Source organism: Sprattus sprattus (assembly GCF_963457725.1).
Source record: "Sprattus sprattus genome assembly, chromosome: 19".
Lineage (NCBI taxonomy): Eukaryota > Metazoa > Chordata > Actinopteri > Clupeiformes > Clupeidae > Sprattus > Sprattus sprattus.
The window spans coordinates 6,300,205-6,323,202 of NC_137917.1; the positions used below are offsets into that span (position 1 = coordinate 6,300,205).

At 40.7% G+C, this 22,998-nt stretch overlaps 1 protein-coding gene across 1 annotated transcript; it reads right to left on the reverse strand.

The window, feature by feature from the left end:
- Positions 1-3,957: 3,957 nt before the first annotated feature.
- On the reverse strand, positions 3,958-10,885 carry slc2a3b (solute carrier family 2 member 3b; the record flags this gene model as incomplete). Its single annotated transcript, XM_080857373.1, has 10 exons — positions 3,958-4,405; positions 4,552-4,755; positions 4,879-4,980; positions 5,202-5,306; positions 5,439-5,626; positions 5,784-5,946; positions 6,093-6,333; positions 6,530-6,690; positions 8,150-8,254; positions 10,838-10,885. The coding sequence occupies 10 exons, from the start codon at positions 10,883-10,885 to the stop codon at positions 4,145-4,147; spliced, it is 1,578 nt and encodes a 525-aa protein (XP_080713499.1). The 3' UTR covers positions 3,958-4,144.
- Between the last annotated feature and the right edge of the window lie 12,113 nt (positions 10,886-22,998).

Sequence of the window (22,998 nt, forward strand, 5' to 3'; positions counted from 1 at the left end):
GAGGTTATTTCATTAAACATAGGTCTCAGTCTTTATGTACATTGGTCAAGGACAGCCAGAGCAAATATTGTCACTGTATAATTCATCCAATAGAATCATGGTTCAGCCACTCAACATTCATGTCCTGTGTTGTGTTGTATCATATATTGCACAAATCCAAAGCACAAAAATGGCACAAGAACAACAATGAGGAAAGATGAAACACATTTTGTACATCATGTAGAAGTGGTTTTAATGTTTTAATGAAAATATCAAGTAAACTGTAGTAATAATAAAACACAAATAATAAAAGGCAAGCATACGAAAGAGGAACACAGAGACAGAGCCACTAGGTCTGATAACCATACACTGTGACCATGGTGAAAATGAATTATCTTCTCTCAGATGCACACAGATGGTCCACTGATAATGATTACAAAATAACACATGATTTTTGGAATTCATTGAGTATTCAATGAGTACAAATTTCTACATAGGGCTAATGGCGGGTGGAATGTTTTTCTTTGGAGGTCACTGATTTTCTGTATACATATCTGATCTTTCTCTCTCAATTAAAAACTAGATAAATAAATAAACAATCATTGAAATACCACCAACATCTGGTGTGCATACACAGACAGTAGTTCACTTAATTTATTTCTGCCTTTCAGCCTCAGAATAGTGCAGTGACATGTCTAGGAATGTATGTAGGAATAAATACTTCAAGACAAATCATTAATAGTTCCAAAACAGTAAACTCCTCATCATAGAATGTGCATTTCCAGTAAAGTGATGCATGTGCTTAGCAAACATCCACAGCAGCAGCAAATTTAGAAACAGATCAAATACTTTAGGCTATTTGTTACTAGGACACACTATCCCCCATATCACTAATACAAGACCCTCTATCTACCAGAACGGTATATAAACACATACACAAACACAATGTACATCTTTAACAATGAAATGTACTCCATGACACAATTTAAAACATTCAATAAATAAATGGAGGATCAAAAACTACAAATACATACCCAAAGCCCCCAATGTCACCATAACTCACACAATACACAAGCAAGACTGTGGCATTGCAATGGCTTAAAGGGCTTATTACAATGCTTGGTCAAATATGATGTCCAGATGTCTTTGGAGATCTGACAAAAGGCATCAATGTTTTTCTTGACATTCAAGCACAAAATAGCCCATTTCAATAAAAACATAGATAAAAGATAAGATAGATAAAAGTTAAGTTCATTGACATTATGTTCTCTTCCCTAGTCATTAAAGTTTTTCACAAGAAATATTAACGTCATTTGTTCAATTGGCAAAATCTGGATAATGATGTATTCCAGTTGTTTGTTCTGTATTTGTGACTACCCAAATGCCTAAACTCCCCAATACAAATGCTGTTAAGATTTTCAAGTTGTTAGGCTACATCTCAGGGTACTCAGTTTCCAGTGAGCACAGATTCTTCAAAATTTCAAATCCACAACGCCATTAGAATGTTGTTAAATAGTTTGAAGTCAAAAATGCAATGACTAATTCAATCAGATACTGTAGGTGGAGCATTAACAGTGCTTTGTACATTACTGGTGTAACATGCTGTCATCTTATCAGTCTGCTGGGGAAACACAACAGCTAGTCCCAGGATGGCAGGTACTGTACTGAATCAGGATGTAACATTTAGGTGCACAAACTTCACTACAGATTGCAACCATAGGTAGCGTCATCTATGGAGTGGAAGGACAGTGAACAGCTCTAGGTTGAGCTAGATGGAGGTAGAAGGAGAGGGAGTGAAGAAGGAGATCACAGTTTCGCCTCCCCACCATCAACATTTAGCACACACATATACACATGGCCACCATTCACTTATCACACCAGCCACCTTAAGCATGACCTCATTTCTCATACTTACAGATACTATATAATACATCTTATTTGGAGCCATCATAAATCTTTTGGTTCTGGTTTTAGTGGTAATGATTGCCAAACTTCTGCAAAGAGTTTGGGTTAAGGCAGTGTTCCTCAAATTTGCCCCTGAGATGAAACTCAATCCTGAATCCTGATCTATTTTTTTTTATATTTAGTCATCATCAATTATCAAGTCAATCCTCTACACGACTCACAAGAGAGGGTCATCACCTGCACCGTTTAGGCCATGAGGGCCGTTACTTGAGGAAATCTGCAGGCGTCATGAAGGACAGAACATGAACCACCAGAGGTAGTGTCACCATGTTTCATCATCCACCCCAGCATTGGAATACTGGAAGTGACTCAGTTGCAAGGAAACTGGCAGTTGAGGCAGCAAGGCAGTGTTTTGTCATATATACATAATCTGTGTTAAGACTATTATTAGGCAGTAAAAAGTTATAGGTGTGGTTGGTTAACAGTATTCAATGGTAAATGTCTAGCACATTCCACACCGGATGAACTCTTAGCTTTTCATGCTTCCTTAAAGCAAATTGTCCCCTCCCAGAAGTGACAAGTTTTATTCTCACTCTGTCATCTTAACTGCCAACTTTAAGATCTATTGCTGATGACAGCCCTGGGAAACAGCCACACACTGGGCTGATCCAATTATATCTATATGTTTGCAAATAATTACAGAAATCGTCACGGAATTATCAAGAGAAACATGATGGCACCTTGGCACCACCTGCATATAAACAAATGTATTTATATGAACTGCTACTGGCCTCTATGAGAACAATTTGAAATTCCTGATTCATACTTCTCCTAACCCCGACCAACTATAGCTTTCCAGGCGCCTCACAGCAACAGACAACAATAATAAGCTGCACACTAATGGGGCCCAGAAGCACCTGATACAAATATCACATGAACAGAGCTTGCCACTGAAACACAGCCATTACACACTAACTTAATCCATCTGCTGAACAACAGTATTTCCTGTGGCTACTGCCAAATGTGCCTGGTCTGTAGGGATGCAACGGTACAGTGGGCCCACGGTTTCTTAAGTGTTGTATTTTGGGCCATGGTAAAGGTACGGTTTTGGTATCTTTATATTTCAGAAATGAAAAAAAAAAATCGCCCTTTAAACAATAAACTATGTATCTTGCCTATAGACAAATAAAAGTTTCTATTCAGAAACCTGACAGCATGACTGACTAGGCTTGGTATCTGTCTCTACTACAGAGAGGTAGCCTTATCTGGAGGTCGAACTATCAGTGAAAAGAGCTAGATACGGTGTGTGTGTGTCAATATGTTTTTGAAATGTGCGTGGGAGGGAACATCGTAACGCGTTTAACTTTTTCCCCATCAGGTGACATAATCCCGAGTCAGTAACACCCATACAGGGCTGTAAATCTTTGGCTAAAAATACTCCCACTGCTTTCGTTATTACCTCCACCAAGGAGTTTATGTTTTTTAAGCAGTTTGTTAGTTTGTCTGTAAACAGGATTACGCAAATAATACTGGCTTGATTTCTATGAAACTTGGTGGAAAGGTGTCGCATGGGCCAAGGAATAATCAATTCACTTTTGGAGCGGATCTTACTCACGAGATGTATAATTTGGCCTTGGTGGAGGTCTGCACTCTCTAGTGCCCTTTCTAGTTTTTTTCCCCGCAACAGCGAGAGATTGTTGTGTTTTTGCTATTGAGCGGACTCTCCTTGCTCCACCTGGGATACGGCCAAGTGATGGTGATGTAAATGAGACATCATGTTAGATGTGTCTCCACTCGAGTAGCCAACAGTGGCAAAGCAATCCTTGCAGACTGTGTTTTGTGTTCATACCCTGATCATTGTTTTGAACGCTGAATCCAAAGTGTTCCCACACAGTGGATTTGAAAGATGGTTGTGTTTCTCCAAATTTGCTTCTCTCTGTCTAGCTAGCGTTTCGCCATTAGCAAATAAGAGCTGATATAATATTGTTTTCAGTTTCCCCTTCAGTTCCTTCTCAAGTTCCTATTTGCATACAGAGCCCTAATAGGCTCCAGGGACATTCTGATGGGCTCCTGTCAAGTTTTGAAAATGAAAAGAAAAATGACATATTATAGTACCGCGGTTCAAGTGTGCGTATTGACCCATAGGGGGCGTACCAAATAGTTAAACATAATACTGTGTACCGTTGCATCCCTACTGGTCTGCCGTGTTTGTCTGTGGGAAGTTGTTAGTTGTTCTGTGGCATGAGACTTCCTTGCTCTCCTAGACACTTGGGTGGCCATTTTGGCTCTTCTCAACAGGGGGGAATTCCACCATGGGAACCTTCTCTCTGGTTGGGGAGACCGGAAGCGTGACCTCATCCCCCTGAGGATGAGAAGGCTGACTGGCGGCAGCGCTGGCAAAGCCACGAGCGATGTCCTCAAAGGTTCTCCCTTTGGTCTCAGGCACTTTGAAGTAGGTGAATATGATGAAGAAGAGGAGCAAGATGACAAAGATGATGAACACATAGGGCCCGCACAGTTCCTAAAAGACCAGAGAAAAATAGGGGCAAATGAGAAAAGATAATGGCAGGACCATTTACTATTGTACACAAACTGGTGGGGAAGACAGAAAAAGAGCTAAGTGATAGTGTGTATTTAATCATTTAACATGTTTAAGCTGCATTTTACCTTCAGTTTGAGAAAGACCAGTCCAACCAGGAAGTTGGCGGTCCAGTTGGAGCATCCGGCCACGGCAATAGCCGCAGGGCGGGGACCCTGTTCAAAGAGCTCCGCCACAATAAACCATGGGATAGGACCCGGTCCCATCTCAAAGCTAGCAACGAAACCCAAGACTGCCGCAATAGCCAGGTAACTGAGAAATGGATAATTTTCCTGAAGATGGATGAGATATAAGATAATACAGAAAAGTTAAAACCCTACTCTTGGTTAAGCTTAATTGATTTTTTTAAAGTACAGATACTAATATAAAAAAACAGACAGAAAATTCAAACTCACAATAAGTGCAAGAGAGATGGTCATGAAAAGAGCACTAATAGCCATTCCACTTAATCCAATGAGGTGGAGTGTCCTACGTCCGGCCCTGTCCACCAAGAAGAGCTAAAGAACAAGGAGGGAATACATTAATGTAGACGTCAATGGGAAGAAAGCACACAGGTCTCAACTGTAACCAGTAATGCTTAATGCACAAAAAGATTCCAACATCAGTCAATATCCAAAAAACCTCCAGACCTCCAAAACACATAATCTAATCAAATATATTGACAGCTTCTCTGCTGTATGTTCCTCTATGTATGATACACAAAAACTGAATTACTTACAGATACCACAGTGAAAATTGTGTTGACGACTCCAGCTCCTATTGTAGCATAGATGGGTCGGGTCACTCCAGCCTTTTTAAATATGTCTGTTGAGTAGTAAAACACCTACAATAGAATGACAGTTATTAGAGAAAATATGATGACAATATAAATTGATGAATTAATTCGATACGTATAAACACTGGTTTCAAATCTTAACTGCTGGCCAGCAGAACTCTGGGAGATGTTCTAACGTACAGCATTGATACCAGACAGCTGCTGAGAGAGCTGGAGCACAATGGCAATGATGATGGGCTGCCGGTAAGAAGGACTGCGAAACAGCTCAGGAATGGTGACTTTCTTCTCCATGGCCATCTTCCTGCCCTCCTCCTTCATCTCATTAATGTCCTCACTGACATCCTCAGAACCACGCAGACGCACCAATGCTGTGGATAGTAATGAGAGCTCTTGAACTTCTGTTCATAATGCCTTCGTGAACGATGTAATATGGAATGTCCACTTAAAATCAACTCAGATTTAATTTGAATAAGGACTATCAAACTTTCTAAAGTTACACTTCTATTAAAACTCTCCCTCTCTCACCCTTGCGTGCCTCCTCCTCCTGGTTGAGGTTGATGAGGAGGTGCCGGGGGCTCTCTGGGCACAGGGGCAGCATGATGGTCTGCACGACCGCGGGCAGAGCCGTCAGCGCCAACAGCAGCGGCCAGAGGTAGTCCGAGCCCAGTAGAGCCTCCAGACCAAAGATCTGCACCCGGCCAGTGAGATATTAACATTAGGACAAAGATGACAACACGTAAGGCACAGACCTTCTATTTATATGAATCATGACAGGGACCATTATTGAATCATGGAAGGGTGTATGAGATTTTAAAAGGTGTCAGGAGATCTCACCTGAGCCACCAGGATGCCAATGACCACACCCAGCTGGTGCAGTGTGCCAAAGGCTCCACGCAGGGCAGTGGGAGCCAGCTCTCCTATATACATGGGGCTCAGACCAGTACACAGACCACAAAACAGCCCGATAACCAGACGCCCAATGATCACCATCTCGTACGACCGGCACAAGCTGGAAAACCCCATCAGAGCGCCACCAATCAACGCCAGGATGTTGGCTAGAAACATGGACTTACGCCTGCAGAGTCGAACAAAGAAATGGAGGGGATAAAAGAGGACATAGAAAAATGTAAACACATGTGGCTGGGAATGTTGGTTAGAGAGTCCAGGAAGCCCTGAATATCACACATAAAGACAACACATCACAAGTGTACTGTTCAAAGCAACCTGGCACACATAACCATCATTCATAATCCCCAGTCCTCACTGCTCACCTTCCAAACTTGTCGACCATCGCTCCAACAGAGAATGACCCAATCATGCCTCCAACACTGAAGATAGCCACTGCAAAGCTCCACACAATGGTGACGGTGCCTTCCTCCATGGGCTCTCCATATCGCTCCATTGATACATTCCGGAAGAAGGTCTCCAGTTTCTGAGCTCATCCAAAGGCAATGTATATACATATTATTATGGGAGCACAACAACATTGCCACTGAAATGTCGGTGCCGGTGTAACATGTAAAAGAATACAAATTGGTCAATTGCTCTTTCTCTCTCACACACACACACACACTCACACACACACACACACACACACACACACACACACACACACACACACACACACACACACACACACACACACACACACACACACACACACACACACACACACACACACACACGCACACACACGCACACACACACACACACACACACACATACTTGAGCATGGACTGGTCCCTTACAGAGCAGAACAAAGAGAACATCTCCAGCACCATGGATAGCACCACTACTCACAGAGAAACTGCCTGGGCTTGGTCCTGGCTGGACACTTTAAGCCCAGGAACATATTCAAAACCCTGCAGAGCTTCACTAACCCACAGGTGTGGCTGAGGCCTATATCAAGCCAATCTAGACTTCTCTCTCGTGCTCTCTCTCTCTCTCTCTCTCTCTCTCTCTCTCTCTCTCTCTCTCTGTCTTATACACACACATACTGTGATCACATCATCCTTTCCGCAGAATGGTGGGCATGACAAATGTCCATGTTATACCCTGAAAACAATGACTGTTCTACCCTTTTGTGAGGAAAGGTCCTTTCTTATGAGGACAGTCTTCTCTTTATATTACATAAATGTACAGTTCTTATAATGTACAATTAACAATGACATACAATGTGAGGAGGGAGTGGGTGTGTCTGGAGGCCAAAGGGGAGGTAGCGCCATATAAATGCTAATATGTTTGGCTTCAACCATCTTGTCGTGGCTGTAGACAAAAGCCAACAATCAGAGTCTAATAGCTCTGGCTCAAAGACACACAAAAGCCAGGAGCCAAGTGTGACGGCTCTCAACATAGACAAAAGGTCACGGGCCAAGCCTGATGCTATTCAAACTGAGAGTGGGGGTCAAATTGAGGTATGGGCTGGTGTGTGAAGTTATGGTTTGATATCTAAAATTCACCTAAATCTAACAATCGCCATGTGGGAGAAACAGGATGATTTCAGATTAAGAATGAATAACCTCTGGGAGCATTCAGTCAGCATGCAGATAGCTCCCCTCACATCTTAATACATTTCACACGTCAGTATGTTAGCTTTACTTGATACACATTTAAACATAGAGTGCACATACTCTTATTCAGTTCAATAGTGAAATGTTTTCAGTAGTTTTAGTAGTTTGTCATCATGATAATCATGGTGGTTATACTTGTCCACATGTGCCTCCTTGTTTATAAAACGATCACTAGACACATATGAACAGTAGTCACTAGATACCTTTTCACACGCGCACACACACACACACAGACAGACACACACACACACACACACACAACTCCATAAACTCAATAAACTCAGTATTACAGTTAGTGTTCACTTTTGTTAATGTAATAACCTCAGCAGGTGCATTGATGACTCCAGTGTTGTAGCCAAACTGCAGAGACCCAATGACTGCAGTGGAGACACAGAACAGCAGATATCCCGTCACCGGCTGCTTCTTCTGGAAAACACAAAAGGAGATGGAGAACTGAAATGGGAGGGTATTCCCACAAATATATACTTATCATTTATAACACTTTCAACTTGAGTGTGTATGAAAAATAAAAAATGTGAAAAATTAGATTTTATAGAGATTTTATTTGTACTGCCATAATGTCAGTCTCTATTAGCACAAGGACATTTTATTATTTTATAAAAGCAACCAACCCAAAGTAGATCTTCAATTTCAATTTCAAATGAAGTTAAAAAACATAATAAAGAAGCAATGTGAATTATTTTTTCTCTGTGTCAACAACAGATTTAAAGGTCAAGATTTATGACTAATCATGGCTAAGAGCGCCACTTGTCGGCATCTGTTCAAATAGCAACGACCTCCTCAACGAGGCTCTATTTGCAAGCACATTCTACCAAAACATTATTCAGAAAGAGAGAGAGAGAGGAAGTCAGAGTGAAGAAAGACCAACGGCATCAATGAGAGCTGTAATGTATTGATGCATGTGGATTGTGTTGCTACACAATGAACAAAGTCTCACATGCTTCGCTATCAGACCCCAAGAGCTCAGTGAGCTTGTCACAAAGCTTTTGTTGTTGGCAGACGCATAATGAGACATTCTATTTATGTTCTTCCTGACCCTCTTCACCCTTCCCTCTTTTGCTTTTTCTCAGCCAAAGCCACAACGTGCCTCAGTGGTGTTGTGAAATAGCAGATATTCTTCACTGCCTCACTGGAGTTCACCCCCTGGTGAATTGATGCATGTATTCACACTAACCTATGCAACAGGATTACCCAAAAATGTCTTGGTTGACTTCCGTGACACTTTGGCATCACTGGAGGTGATGTCATAATATATTGTGATACCCTGCACTTAAATAGCCTATCCTGAAACTTGATCCTAACCCTAAGGCTATTCATTTAATATGAGGTATCAATATACTCTTTGTTGCATTGTTAAAATGTATTTACCACAACAAGGACTTGTGACATAAAGTGTGACTTAAAGCAGAAAGTGTAAAGTCCTCTACAACCTAACTGAAAGAGCGTATTGGCTGTCAGATATCAGTAGTACAAACAAAGATAAAAACACTGACAAAATCCATTGTGGTTTCTGTGCTGTTCTGAAAAGTGACCTACATTATGTATCAGGGGAGAAATGTGCTGAAAGCAGCAAAAGGCCCATGTTAAGCACACACTGATTAAAACAGCACATTGGTTCTTTGTGATAATGCTAGAGTTGGGGGACACCAAGCACACAGCAATTTTGTAGCCGAAGGTCAGGAGACTCTTGGTATTAAACATCACCAGACATTGTGACTGAGCTCATTTCTCCTTCCAGAAGCTCCAAGACAGAAAGGTACATAAGGAAGTGGATCTATTTCTTCTTTTGCATCTAGGTTTTACTTCAAATTTCTACCACGATTCAAGTCCAGTATTACAACTTCTACTATGCAACTCTATAATGCACCACAAATGGAACAGATTCTAAACATTGCTTCTGAAACAGAATCAAAATAAGACAAAAGAAGAGTTATATAAAAAACTGTGGCGTATTTCGGGAGCATTTAGTTCAGACATTATTGCAGTTTATCTGCAACAGTAGATCACAATGTCCTTCCCCACCAGAGCACATTCAGGATGTTTGCAATAACAGATAAATGTTGCAGCAGACCAAACACAAATGTATTATTCATCCTAGATGGTTTTCACATGGGCATGACTCAACAGGCTTTTATGAGATAGCTAGCTTTCGAATATGTCCACTCATATTACTACGGAAGAATCCTGCTGAAAGAGACGGAGACACTGCTGCTGGACATTCTCTTACACTCTCTAACACACTCTTAAGTAATCAAACGTATTAACAACACACAGGCCACAAGTATGCGGACATTCAGAAAATGATTTTCTCATTCTCCTTCTGTCATAATACCAGTGGCAGGAAGGTACTACTCAAACTGTACTTGTGTGATTGTGTAAGTGTCTTTGTGTAAGTGTCTTTGAGTAAGCGAAACACTTTGTTCATTTAGTTTCTGATCCTCCTGTGCTTCTTAAATGTACAACATGCCAAAACCGGTCAGACATATTCATTTCAGGTTGGGACATGCCATCAAACCTGGGCAAGGATAGAACGTTCAACCCCTCTCCCTCTCCCTCTCCCTCTCCCTCTCCGCTCCTCGCCCTCTCCCTAATGAACTTGTTTCCTTTATACAGCCCCCCCATCCGTCTGCTTGCCAGAAAGGAAAAGTACTGGATGTGTTTCTCATAAATTCCAGGTTGACTCATTAAAGTTACCCAGACAAAGAGAAATCCTTCTGTAATTTCTCAGGAAGCCCCGCTGATTGTGTGAGAAATGTGGAGTTTCACAGCAGAGAAGATTTTGTTTTGTAACAGAACACATCCAGGCTGTCAAAAGGTTCATGATATAAACTGTGTACAGTGCAGCGTCACCTATACAGACCTCACTTAAGTTATACTTAAACAATCATTCATAGTCATATAGGACAAACATGCAATAAGTACGGTCTTTCAAGAAAAATAGGGCTCACAGGCTGTGCCCACAGGAAAAAAGAAGAGATTCTGTCTTACCTTATCCACCTTATCCTCCACCATCTTCTCCATCTTGGCTGAGGACATATGTCACACGAGCTATACTTGGCAGTATCTGAGCTGAGGCTCCAAAGTTAAGACTTGTTGATGCCCTTCTTGTTTTAAATGTATTTTCTCGAAATATGCGGTGAATGCCTGGACACTTCCTATGATGACAACAGACCGCACTTATGTCAATCAACACTCGAAACAAATGAGTTAATTATACAGTCTTCAAAGACGCATTGAATTATCACGAGGAGAGTGAGCTAAACATATCAGTAGGATGTGTAGAAACATTTACACATCATTTTGAGGTATTTAGAGTCAAGTGTTCATATGCCCCTCCTCCTGCCCCTCCCTGGTCTTTTCTTCCGCTTATCAAACCGTTACAAAACTTTAAAATCTGACATAAAGGCACATAGTGCAGCATATTTAAAGATTAAGAACATTGACCACAATTAAAACAAGTTCCGATTTGGGTCATTGCCAACGAAGGCATATCATTAATATTAATTTCCTAAATGTGTTATTACTCTTACATACGAGGGTTAAGCTTTAGGTCAATCTGAACACGTTACGGAGGTATTGATTTCGGCAGTCACTGCTTTTAGAAAGTTGGAAAGACCAGGTAGGCTACAGTTGTAATAGTTCTTACTTTGCCTTCTATTTTTGCCTTGTTGCAAAAATCATCAGAGGTGACGAGGACAATTGTAACATGCCAGTTTAAAGGGGTTAAGTAGAATGTTTGGCAGCCGCCATGCATTATTCAACACAAAACGTAAAAAGTTCGTTTTTTTCTGAAAATTGTCAGTGAGATAGTGCCTCAAACCAAAGGTGTCACAATTTCACCGCAGCTCCAACCTGCTGCTAGTGGCCTACTCATCTCACTCAAAACTATTTCCAGTGCGTATGTGTCTGTCAGAAATATTTTATAATATATTATTTATTTTCTTTCAAATAAAACAGTGTTAACAGTTTATGAATAAACCCATGGTATGTATCATCGTTGACCAGTTACATTTGCATGCTGAATCTCTGCTTGCAAAAGAGGCTAGCTACGTTTGCTGGTTGCAACCGATTGATTGGAATGCCTGTTACAATGTCCCCAACTGACCTCTGCTAAAATTTTATAAGATAATAGGAATACAACACATTGTATGCCGTTAATAATTACACAAGCATGTAGCTCGGATATCACTTATTACATCCATCTACAACGTGTTCCTGTAAAAACACAAGACAAATCTTTTGCAAAATTCAAAAGTTACAAATTTGCCCAAACAAACGACTTCTGTCAAAAACATTTGACAGGGATAGGGCCACAAACTGAACATGTGAACGTAGCATACTGATGCCATCACACACGTTGTCGGTGAGTTTAATCAGATCACGTTAGACACGATCTGAGAAATGAAGCGTGTTATAACTGTCCCCGTGTCTTCCGTATGTACCTGGTCTTCCCAATCTGATCAACTGCCTTGCATTAATATTGATATCCTATGATTGAAAAATACATACACAAAAATGTGTATTCAGTTTGATCTCTCTTAAAAGCACGAATGACAAAACTTTACCTTATTGATAGAAGAGTAGGCCTAACTCTTGCGAAATCCTTGTCTGTATCGTCTGGAGGATGCCCACACTTGTCTATGTCCCTCCCCCATCGACAGGCTTTTATGTGAGGGTAGTACTCTTCAATCTGCACGTTTCATCCTGTCTTGATGACACCCATCCTTTTGCGTTTGGCCATTGTGAACCGATGCGTAATCGTGTTTTGTTTTGACGCTCATACTACTGATTAACTATGGTTGGTGTATATATATACATAGATATTTCGATAATATCCTAGTTAAAGCGAACTTTACAGTAACCCTTCACCAGTTTCATTCATAGTTCCCATTTAACATCTATTTGGCCAGGCGCGTATTTGAATAGCTCCTCTGAGCCTCCTACAACGCTTCCCACCCATACAGTCAGAACAAAGCTGATGAATGCAAGCCTTTAGAACAAAAACATAGTCACACACTGATCATGAGGACGTGTGGTGGGCGACATACTGCGCCAGTGAAATACTTCAAACTTCTTTGTGTCATGCCAGCTACGCCTTCTCAAAGAATTGTGAAGCTGGAGAGAATGTTGAAGCGCTAAACTAACATAAACTTGACAAGTGGCATGAGATTTGAAAGTATTTTGCCATCGTATCCTAAATACATTAACGCGTGTCAATTGCACATTCAAAACACTTTTTGCCTATGTATTCGGAGATGACACTGTGTATCTCCGTTCATCCCTACACTCAATTGCTCTGTCGTCACTCCAGCGTCAATATACGCCGAGGGTTCGTGCGCACGTAAGCACAAGACTTCACATAGTACGTGCAGCCTGAGGTCTATGCCAATGCACCACATCCAGTTTAAGCAGATATGTTTAAAATCTATATCAAGTCCTCGTGAGAGAACGCGAAAGTGGTCTTTCTCACACGTGGGTAAATCTGCATGCACCACAGTTATCTACCCATTAAAATGAAACTGAGGAGGGCGCGCATGAAATGTTATTTTAGAGAATCGTTTCGTGGGTTCGACTGTAAGCTCACACTAGGATTTTATTGGTATGATATACCTAGTTTCCCACTGACGGCATACACAGGTCAGGTTAAGACAGTCTGTGCTCACGTGCCGATCAAGGGCAAAATACTGATGTTTGTGGGTTTGTTGGTCCATGCCAATCTTTGAGGTGTGAGGGACGGCAGAATGTTCAGGAAAGGCGCAGAGAAACAAATTGAGCTGTCAGAGACATAAGGCGAAAAAGTGTTACTTTTCATAAACTCTCTTCTCTTCCCTCTCTCATAATTGCCTGCATGCTCAGTGCACTGAGGGGTGATATGACAAGAGAACCTATACATTAGGTGGACAGGGTCAAAAAGTTGGGGTTTTGTTTTTTTACATTAATTATTTGTATATAGTCTACTGGGGATGAGTTAGGTATTTTCCAACTTTGCAAGAATATCAGTAAGGTCTAGTGCATTATTCATATTGTATACCTTTTTGTTCATTCTCTTCTGACAGGATTACGTCATCATTCATAAATGCACAGAGAGAGAAAATATCACACAACTTATGTCTGGCTTATACTTTTTTTTTTACCTTTGATGGTTCGTACGACTATGCCAACTTCCGTTCCTCAGAAAAAGGAAGCCAAACTTCTTAATATGTCAACAGGAACCTGCTAGCTTTTACGTTCTGAGAACGCGGGTTGCAGTTACGTCAAACAATGACAATTAATATACATGTCAGCATGTTTTTTTTTCTCAAATATTTATGTAAACTTCTCATACAAGACGGGTATTTTGTCCTGGTACGTACAGTATAACCTGTCAATTCTCACATACATTATTTATTTACTGATATGACATTATGTAGATCCAAAGGCAAATGTCAATGCACGAAATTATACACAAAACTGTAAAGGGGCATTTTTGTACCATTATGGAAGGGTCCTAATGATACACACATTGTATGTTGTACATTGTATTTTCTTGAAAACTAATGTCATTCCTTAAAATGAATGTTTGGTTTATAAATGGCCAATAGAAATCAGAACTTGTAAGAAACTTGTCAGTTTCATGTTGCTTTTTGTGGAATTAAGGTTATTACATTTCAAGACACTGAATAATTCTTTAATAGGGTCCACTGCTGTTAGAGAAAGCGATAAACTGAACTGAAACTCAAACCAGGATCAGTAACAAAATGCAATGCCCAAAGGCACAAATGGTCAAGAGGATAAGGACATTAGACTCAGTTGTTTAAGAAATGGTTGCTTTACAGACCCTCAGTTGGTTAACCCTTAACTACTTAACATCAAATAACAAATAATGAACAAATGAACAAGCAAATGAGAGGATACCAAAGCAGTGCTGGATGCCTCAAACACAGAAAGGTAATGGTATGTAAAAGTTACCACTCTTTCACAGTGCATTGATGCATCCTGGGCCCTGTGGTCAGCCTGGTCTCAATCAGCAGCAGCGTGTGGCACATTATGCTGCAGGGAAAACCACTTCCTGAGAATAACAGTGACTTGCAGTTAAAACAGAGCCGGCTGTTTTCAGTAGGTAGTAATGGAGGCACCGTCTCCTACACCAAAGAAAAACAAATGATTGAAAATATTTTGAGACTACTGTTGTAGTATTTGTCATGTTTACATCTGCTGTGCACATTCATTTCTGGGAATACATCCAAACTCAATGTGTTTCTTCCTTGCTGTAGGGTATGTGACACTGTACACATGTTGTCATGACATAGCGTGTGCTGTGGGATTATCAATGAGTGATGGCCTTATGGATTCCTGATGATGGGATTGTGTTACTGCGGCGAACAGGAGGGAAGCTGGACGTGTGGTACCCATGATTGCATTACTGCCCTGGTCTATCATCCCTCCTGCCTACTGTGCACCAATCAAAATCCCTCACAGTGGTCATGTGGTAAGCATGAGGTTTTGTGCGAAATAAACAAATAAATAAATGGGAGCTGTGGCTTATAGAGTTGTGGGAAAGGGGGGAGGGTCACTGTAGTGAGGCGTACGTGCACGGTGACACACAGCTCTCACTTTAAGTCACCCTTCCTCAACATGTTCATCTGAATTACAATTTGTCGTTGTATTCAGAAATGAGCTCCCTGGATGAATCTATACGAATAAAAACACTGTCACTGGAATAGTGGAACAGAAACAGAAACCAGTTAGAAAGGCTTTCCCCCCACTGTAGATGGACTGCAGGGGAATCGCCTATCTCATTCCTCTTGGGTACCATGGCTTCTGTTAAAGAAACAGAAAACAATTATTGTAGAGGAACACAATTTATTGAATATTATGCTTTGTGTGTCCAGTACCTTGAGATAAGTATCTGTGAGTCATATTGAATCGGAGATTCAGCTGGTTTTCCATCTTATCCGTTGATTTATATGGATCCAAGCAAACAGAACAACTTTTATCAGAAAACCTGAAACAAAAAGACACTCTGGCCCCCAGTGAGAGGAAATATCCCTAACCTTCAGGGATTGCTGATGCTGGTCTTAGATGTGTTTAATTGTGAAAACGTTGACTACTGGACTTTTCCCAGGTCAGGGCACCACTTTCATTTTTTTACGATTGCTAAAACACTAAAACCCATTGGCTGAACAAAGTTATCAGTTGCCTGGACTCATGTAGCTAATTGTGCAGTCTGTTGTCAATACCTTAAACTATTTCACATGGTAAAACACAATTTGCAGACCTCACTTAGGGCCTGATTTACGAACAGGATTGCGCCCATTAGGTCGTAAACATAAAACGGTATTTACTAAGGGGCCGCATTTGAGTAGAGTCGCATATTAACGCTTTGAGGGTGTGTACCTGCAAACAGGTGGGATGGTTCCGAAACGTGGGTGGTAACGTATAGGCGTGAAGCGCTATTTAATGGGAGGAGTGCGCCTAATGATGTATTGCGTCGTATTTACTAAACTGCCTGGTGAGCGCACATCTCTGATTTGCAGGCTAATTCTCCGCCTCATAAAAGCACGTCTTAACCAGGAAGCGCATTTCCACTGAGTCTGAAAACGTTGATATGGCAGCAGCAAGGCGACGACAGAGACAGAGACAGCGAACAGAAATATTTTTTTCAACTCGTATAATTAATATATTCATATATATGAAATTAAACTTTCCAAACGTAATTGGTGAAATTCATCGCACCCACATGCAAACAGTCCCACCTTCAATCCACGAACACGTTTACCGAAACAGAAAGCACACATATTCAATGAATGTCCAGGTCATATGTGATGCCAACATGACCATTACTTTTTTTTTTTTTTTTTAAAGGTTACTTTATTTTTAATAAAGCATAACAAAAAAATTATAATTCCAATGTAGTACAATATGATCAGGATTTACATTTACTTCATACTAACATGTTGTCCTACCGTAACCATTTTTAGTGTGACCCTGAATCCCAATAGCACCACATTTAAAGTGTGACATTAAACACATGACAGACAGACAGGTGACAGATGAACAAACGGAGAGACACATAACCAGGCAGGTTGGCAGGGAGCAAGGTGGGGCAAAGACAGAACAGACAAAACAGGACAGGACTGGACAGCTAAACACATGGGATGCATTAGTTATTGAAAATAATGGTATATTGGGAGGTTACGGAAGAATGTTGAGAATGTTATTTGTAACTTGGGTGTTGGTGCGCTTGAATGTTGCTAGTGAGTGCCTATGTGTATAATGGTAATGCAGGAGGGGGGGGGGCGGGAGTTATAAAGAATGGTATATTGGGAGGTTACGGAAGAATGTTGAGAATGTTATTTGTAACTTGGGTGTTGGTGCGCTTGAATGTTGCTAGTGAGTGCCTATGTGTATAATGGTAATGCAGGAGGGTGGGAGGGGGGGGGGAGTTATAAAACATTAAAAAGTGGTGTCTGTTGATATATGTGGCTTATGGTTAGGTTTTGGTGATGTTTCCGTTTAATTTAGAAATGATAGAAATGGTGACCAGGTATTTTCAAAGGCTGGCATTTGCCTCCCTCTATGTGCGTTGTGTTTTTCTATTGCAATGTATTGTGTGATAAGATTTTTCCAGTGGTTGATGTGGCAAGATTTCTTTGACTTCCAGTTTTGGAGGACTACTTTCTTAGCGACAGTTAAAGAGATGAGCAAGGGGTTCTTGATTTTTTGCGGGATGTGGACTATGGAGATGTCACCAAGGAGACAGAGTGTTGGGGTTGATGGGATTCTGAAGTTCAGGATGGTAGAGAGTGCTTCAGTGACCGTGATCCAAAAAGAGTAGACTGGTTGACAGAGCCACATGGCGTGTAGATAATCGTCTGTGCTACCCAAAGTGCATTGTGAACAAATACCTGTGTTGGTTAAGCCCATTTTGAACATTTTACTTTGGGTGATGTGAGATCTATGAATGACTTTGTATTGTATAAGCTGTAGGTTTGTGTCAGTGGTCATGGAAAATGTGTTTTTGCAGATTTGTTCCCAATAATCGGGGTTGGGAGTGAAGGCCAAGTCATTTTCCCACTTGGTCGTTGGGAGTGTTATTGTTGTTTTTAGGTTTGCTATTATTGTATATAGTTGGGAGGTTAATTTTTTGAAGTTATTCATTTTCATGAGATTTTCTATCAGTTCAGAAGGTTGTAATGTGTTGTTGGTTAGTCTACTTTTATCTTTAATTTTATGCTTAAGCTGTTGATATTGAAGAAACTGTTCTCTCCCAACCCCATATTTCTGGGTCAGTGTGTTGAATGACATTAATTGGTGGTTCTCAAACAGGTGGGGAAGATGTGTGATTCCTTTTTGTGCCCACGTGGGAAAGTGAAACGGTTTGTTCTGTAATGTGAAAGCTGGGTTGTGCCAGAGAGGGGTGTACTTGTTTAGTGCCAGTGATGATTTTGTGATTTGGTTCGTTTTCCACTAGGCTGTCAGAGTTGAGTTGATAGTAATGAGCTGGCAGAAGTTGGATTTTTTTATTGATTGTGAGAGGAAGGGAAGGTCTGCAATTGGGATATTTGTACATTGGTTTTGTTCCAGTTCCAGCCATGGGTAGTTGTGCTTTTGTATATTCATCCATTTGACTAAGTATTGTAATTGATTTGCTAGGAAGTATTGATGAAAGTTTGGTGCCTCGAGTCCACCATGTGATTTTTTGTTTTGTAGTGTTGCGAGCGATATTCTGGGGTTTTTATATTTCCAATAAAATTGTGTTGTTAGTGAGTTGAGAGTTTTGAACCAATTGTCTGTAGGAGTGGTGGGAATCATAGAGAAGAGGTAGTTAATCTGAGGAAGGATTTTCATTTTGACTGCAGCTATTCTTCCAATGAGTGTGAGTGGATGTTTAGACCAGCGTTTATAATCGTCTTCGATTTTTTTGAGGAGGGAAGTATAGTTGAGGGTAAAAAGCTCTGACAGCCTGGGGGAAATATGAATCCCTAGGTACTTGATATTGCCAGTATGAAAGTGGAGGGAAGTGTCCTGAACTCCAGAATCCCATGCATCATCTGAGAGGGGTAGTAAGATTGATTTACTCCAGTTGATATTATAATGTGAGACATGAGAGAATTTATTGATGATATTGAAGATTTCTTGAAGTGATACCTGTGGGTTCTGTATATAGAGTAGTAAATCGTCTGCATATAAACTGATTTTGTGTTGTATGTTTGCTACCTGAATTCCTTTGATTATGCTGTTTTGTCGTATTGCTGCTGCGAGAGGTTCGATGAAAATGGCATAAAGAGAAGGCGAGAGGGGGCATCCCTGTCTGGTGCCCTGGTGCAGTGTGAAACTCTGTGAAGTGATTCCATTAGTGGTAATTGTGGCCCTGGGTGATGTGTACAGTGTTTTAATCCAGTGGATGAACGACTCTCCAAAGCCAAACCTGTGGAGAGTAGTGAATAAAAATGCCCAGTTTACCTTATCAAAAGCTTTTTCCGCATCAAGTGAAATGATAATGGTTTTCTGTTGTGTTTCTTGTGATATATTGAGAAGGTTAAACAGTCTGCAAACATTGTCTGTGGCGTTTCTGTTTTTTATGAAGCCTGTCTGATCTGGATGAATGAGTATGGGAGTAACTGTTTCTATTCTGGTGGCTAGTGCTTTGGTGACAATTTTCAAGTCAGTGTTCAGTAGTGAGAGAGGTCGGTAGCTAGTGGGATGAGATGGATCTTTGTTTGGTTTTAACAGTAATGTCATGGCTGCAGTGTTCATGTGTGTGGGTATGGTGGAGGAAGTTTTTATTTCTAAAATGACTCTGTTGAATAGTGGTGATAGTATGTCCCAAAAGTGTCTGTAGAATTCTGCTGGTAGTCCGGATGGTCCGGGACATTTGTTGCTAGGGATTGTATTGAGGGCTTTGGTAAGTTCGTTAAGGCTGAGAGGTGCGTCTAGAATGTTGGATTGTTCTGTAGTTAGTTTTGGTAGTGTCACATTGTTTAAGAAGGTATCTATCTCTGGTTGTGTGGGTTGGTGAGTGGGAGAATAGAGGTTAGTGTAGAAATTCCGAAATATGTTGTTTATATCCTTTGGGTCTTGCTTAATGTTTCCTGTGGGGTCCAAAATGGCTGGGATGATTGATTTCTCTTTCTTGTGTTGGAGTAGGTTTGCTAAGTATTTACTGCTAACTTTATTGCTGTATTGAAAACCATTATAATTCAACTGTTGAATTTGGAATTGTGTTTTTTTCTGTAGGATATCGTCAAGTTGTGTTGTGAGTTCTTTTAATTCCTTTTGTTTTGGTTCACTGGGGTGGTGGGATATTTCATTTGTTAAGTGTTTGATGTTTTGTTCCAATGTGTTTTCCAATTGCTGTTGCTGTTTTTTTTGTATGAAGAGTATGAAATGATTTTCCCTCTGATTACAGCCTTCCCAGTTTCCCATAGCAATGAAGGTGAGGTGTCTGGAGAGTCGTTCATCTCCAGAAAGAATGCCCACTCTCGCCTTAAAAGGGTTGTAAAATTTGGGTCATCTAACAGTGAGGTATTGAAGCGCCATGTGGTTGAAGTTTAAGGATATGTCTGAGTGTTAATAGACAGGGAGACGGGGGCATGGTCGCTGATTACTATTGAGTGGATTTTGTTTTCTGCTATTTTGGGTATTAGTGAATTACTGATGAGAAATAGATCGATTCTAGATGAACATTGATGAGCTTTTGAAAAATATGAATATTCTCTTAGAGAAGGGTTACTCATTCTCCAACTGTCACCAAGGCCATAGTCCTCCATATATTGTTTGATTGTGTCGGTGGAATGCCAGTTTCTTGAGTTGCCAGAGGTGCTTGAACGATCAATTGTGGGATTAATGACAGTATTGAAGTCTCCTGCTATGATGAGGTTGTTTGAATTTAATAATACTGAAAAAATGTTGTGGAAGAAAGATGGATCATCATTGTTTGGGCCATAAATGTTTGCTAGTGTAAATGTTATATGATTGAAAATTGCGTTTATAATGATGAATCTTCCATCTGGGGATGAATCTTCCATCTGGGATGAATCTTCCATCTGGGACAGGACCAACATGACCATTACTTACTTGGTAGTGGTCTCTCCATGACAGTTTTATCTTCCGGAATAGTGCCATCTATCCATGATTGAGCAACGGTGATTTTGGCTACTTGGTAAATGTATTTGTTTCAGTGGGGATATATTGTAGTGAACCCATGTCCCTTGTAGAACGTATTAATCTCGCCATGTACACATTTATATTGTTATAATAGACAGTTTATGCATTGATGCCACCAATAGCATATTATTTATAATCGTGTTCTTTTAAACATCTCGCTGTAGGTGATGGCGGGCAAAACAACAATATAACCCATCGAATCAGGTTCAGTGATTGAGCGAATGTGAACCAATATATCTATCTCGCTATCTATTCGCTGAACCTTAGTTTTTTCTTCCTCGAATCTCCATGGTGGCAGTAACTTGCTGGCAAGTTCTCCAGTCTTTTAACGGTGCGCTAAATAATGATTGCCCAGCGCGTATCTGGCTTGATAAATATCACGGAAAATGTGGGGAAACACCGTGCGTTAATGTGCGCCTGGCAAAGGCGCAGATTAAGATGCGTTCGCAAATCAATGTTAGTAAATCAGGGTCTTTAAAGGGTGGAGTAAGCACAGTTTGCCCAGCGCAGATCTGGCTTGATAAATACCACGGAAAATGCGCAAAAACACTGTGCGTTAATTTGCGAACGCAGATTAAGCAGCGCTCGCATATTAGTAAATCAGGCCCTTAGACTTTTCAGCAAAACACATTCTCAGTCTCAAAACACATTCTGCACTCTAATACACATGTCATCCATACTGGTAATCACAAGTGGCAAAAATAAAATACAAATAGAGAACACACGTCATTGATTAAACACAACCACTCAAAACTGATTTCACTTGTATCAAATGATGTGACACATCCGATATAAGACAGTTTAGAGAGCAAACAGGTTGTTGAAGGTGGGAAGGAGAAAGTCTGGGAATGGATAGAAGAAACAATGTGAGAGGACGAGCACGAATGCGAGGTGGGCGAAGAGGAGGAAGAGGAGGAGGGCAAAAAAGAGGAAGAGGAAGACAAAGAGTGGAAATATCTGATGAAATTAGAGCAACAGTCATAGACCATGTTATAGTCCATGGACTGACAATGAGGGAAGCAGGACTGGATACGGCACACAAGTGGCTTCTTCCCCCGTTGCGTCAGGAGAGAAAATATTGCTTGTGATGTCGACAAAGTGCTCTGGCCTGACCCAGCCCAAAGACAAGAAGAAACACATTGATGACATTTTGACTCCTTTGATTTTTGTACCTTTTACTGTAGTAGTGTATACTGTAGTAGGCCTACAGTAACAGTACTGATAGCTCAATAGATTTTGACTGGTTGCAGGTTCATATCAACAAAGAACAAGAGTGAGTAGTGAGATGCAGTGTACAGTACTATAGGGGTACAAGGAGGAGAAAGAACCAACAGAAATTAGAGCAAAGCAGAGTAGTAATTTCTGATACATTTTAAGCTACTATGAGAGAACATGTTTTCGTTCATCAAAAGATGACGGATAAATATGAAATTTGTTTTGAGATTAAAAATGTATTACTCCTTGATGTGAACACAATGGGCCCTATTTAGACGATCAGAAGTAGGACGGTGCCAAACGCAAGTAGCTGTGTGGGCGGCTCTATGGCGCAGTTGCTATTATAACGGCGAAAAAACACACTTGCGCCCAGCGCAAGTGTCAAATGGGTTGGTCCAAAGGAGGTTACTCAGCCATAGGTGTGGTTTGGGCGTAATATGCAATAAACCAATCAGAGCGTCATCTCACATTCCCTTTAAGAGCGAGGAGCGCATATTCCATAGCGGCTTGTTATTATAATGGTGGAATTACCTGGAGGAAGACCGGAAAAGTTCACAGCCGAGGAGACCGACGTGAGATTTACACCAATTTTTTGGCAAGCCATATATAACTAGAAAATGCATTTCCTGAAGGAAATACCAGTGCATGAAATGCAAAAGTTAGGAAAGGAAGAAGAAAAGAAAGAAGAGTGAAAGAAGGAAAGAAGAAAGGAAAGAAGAGTGGAAGAAGGAAAGAAGAAAGGATAGAAGAGTGAAGAAAGGAGAGAAGAGAGGATGAAGGAAAGA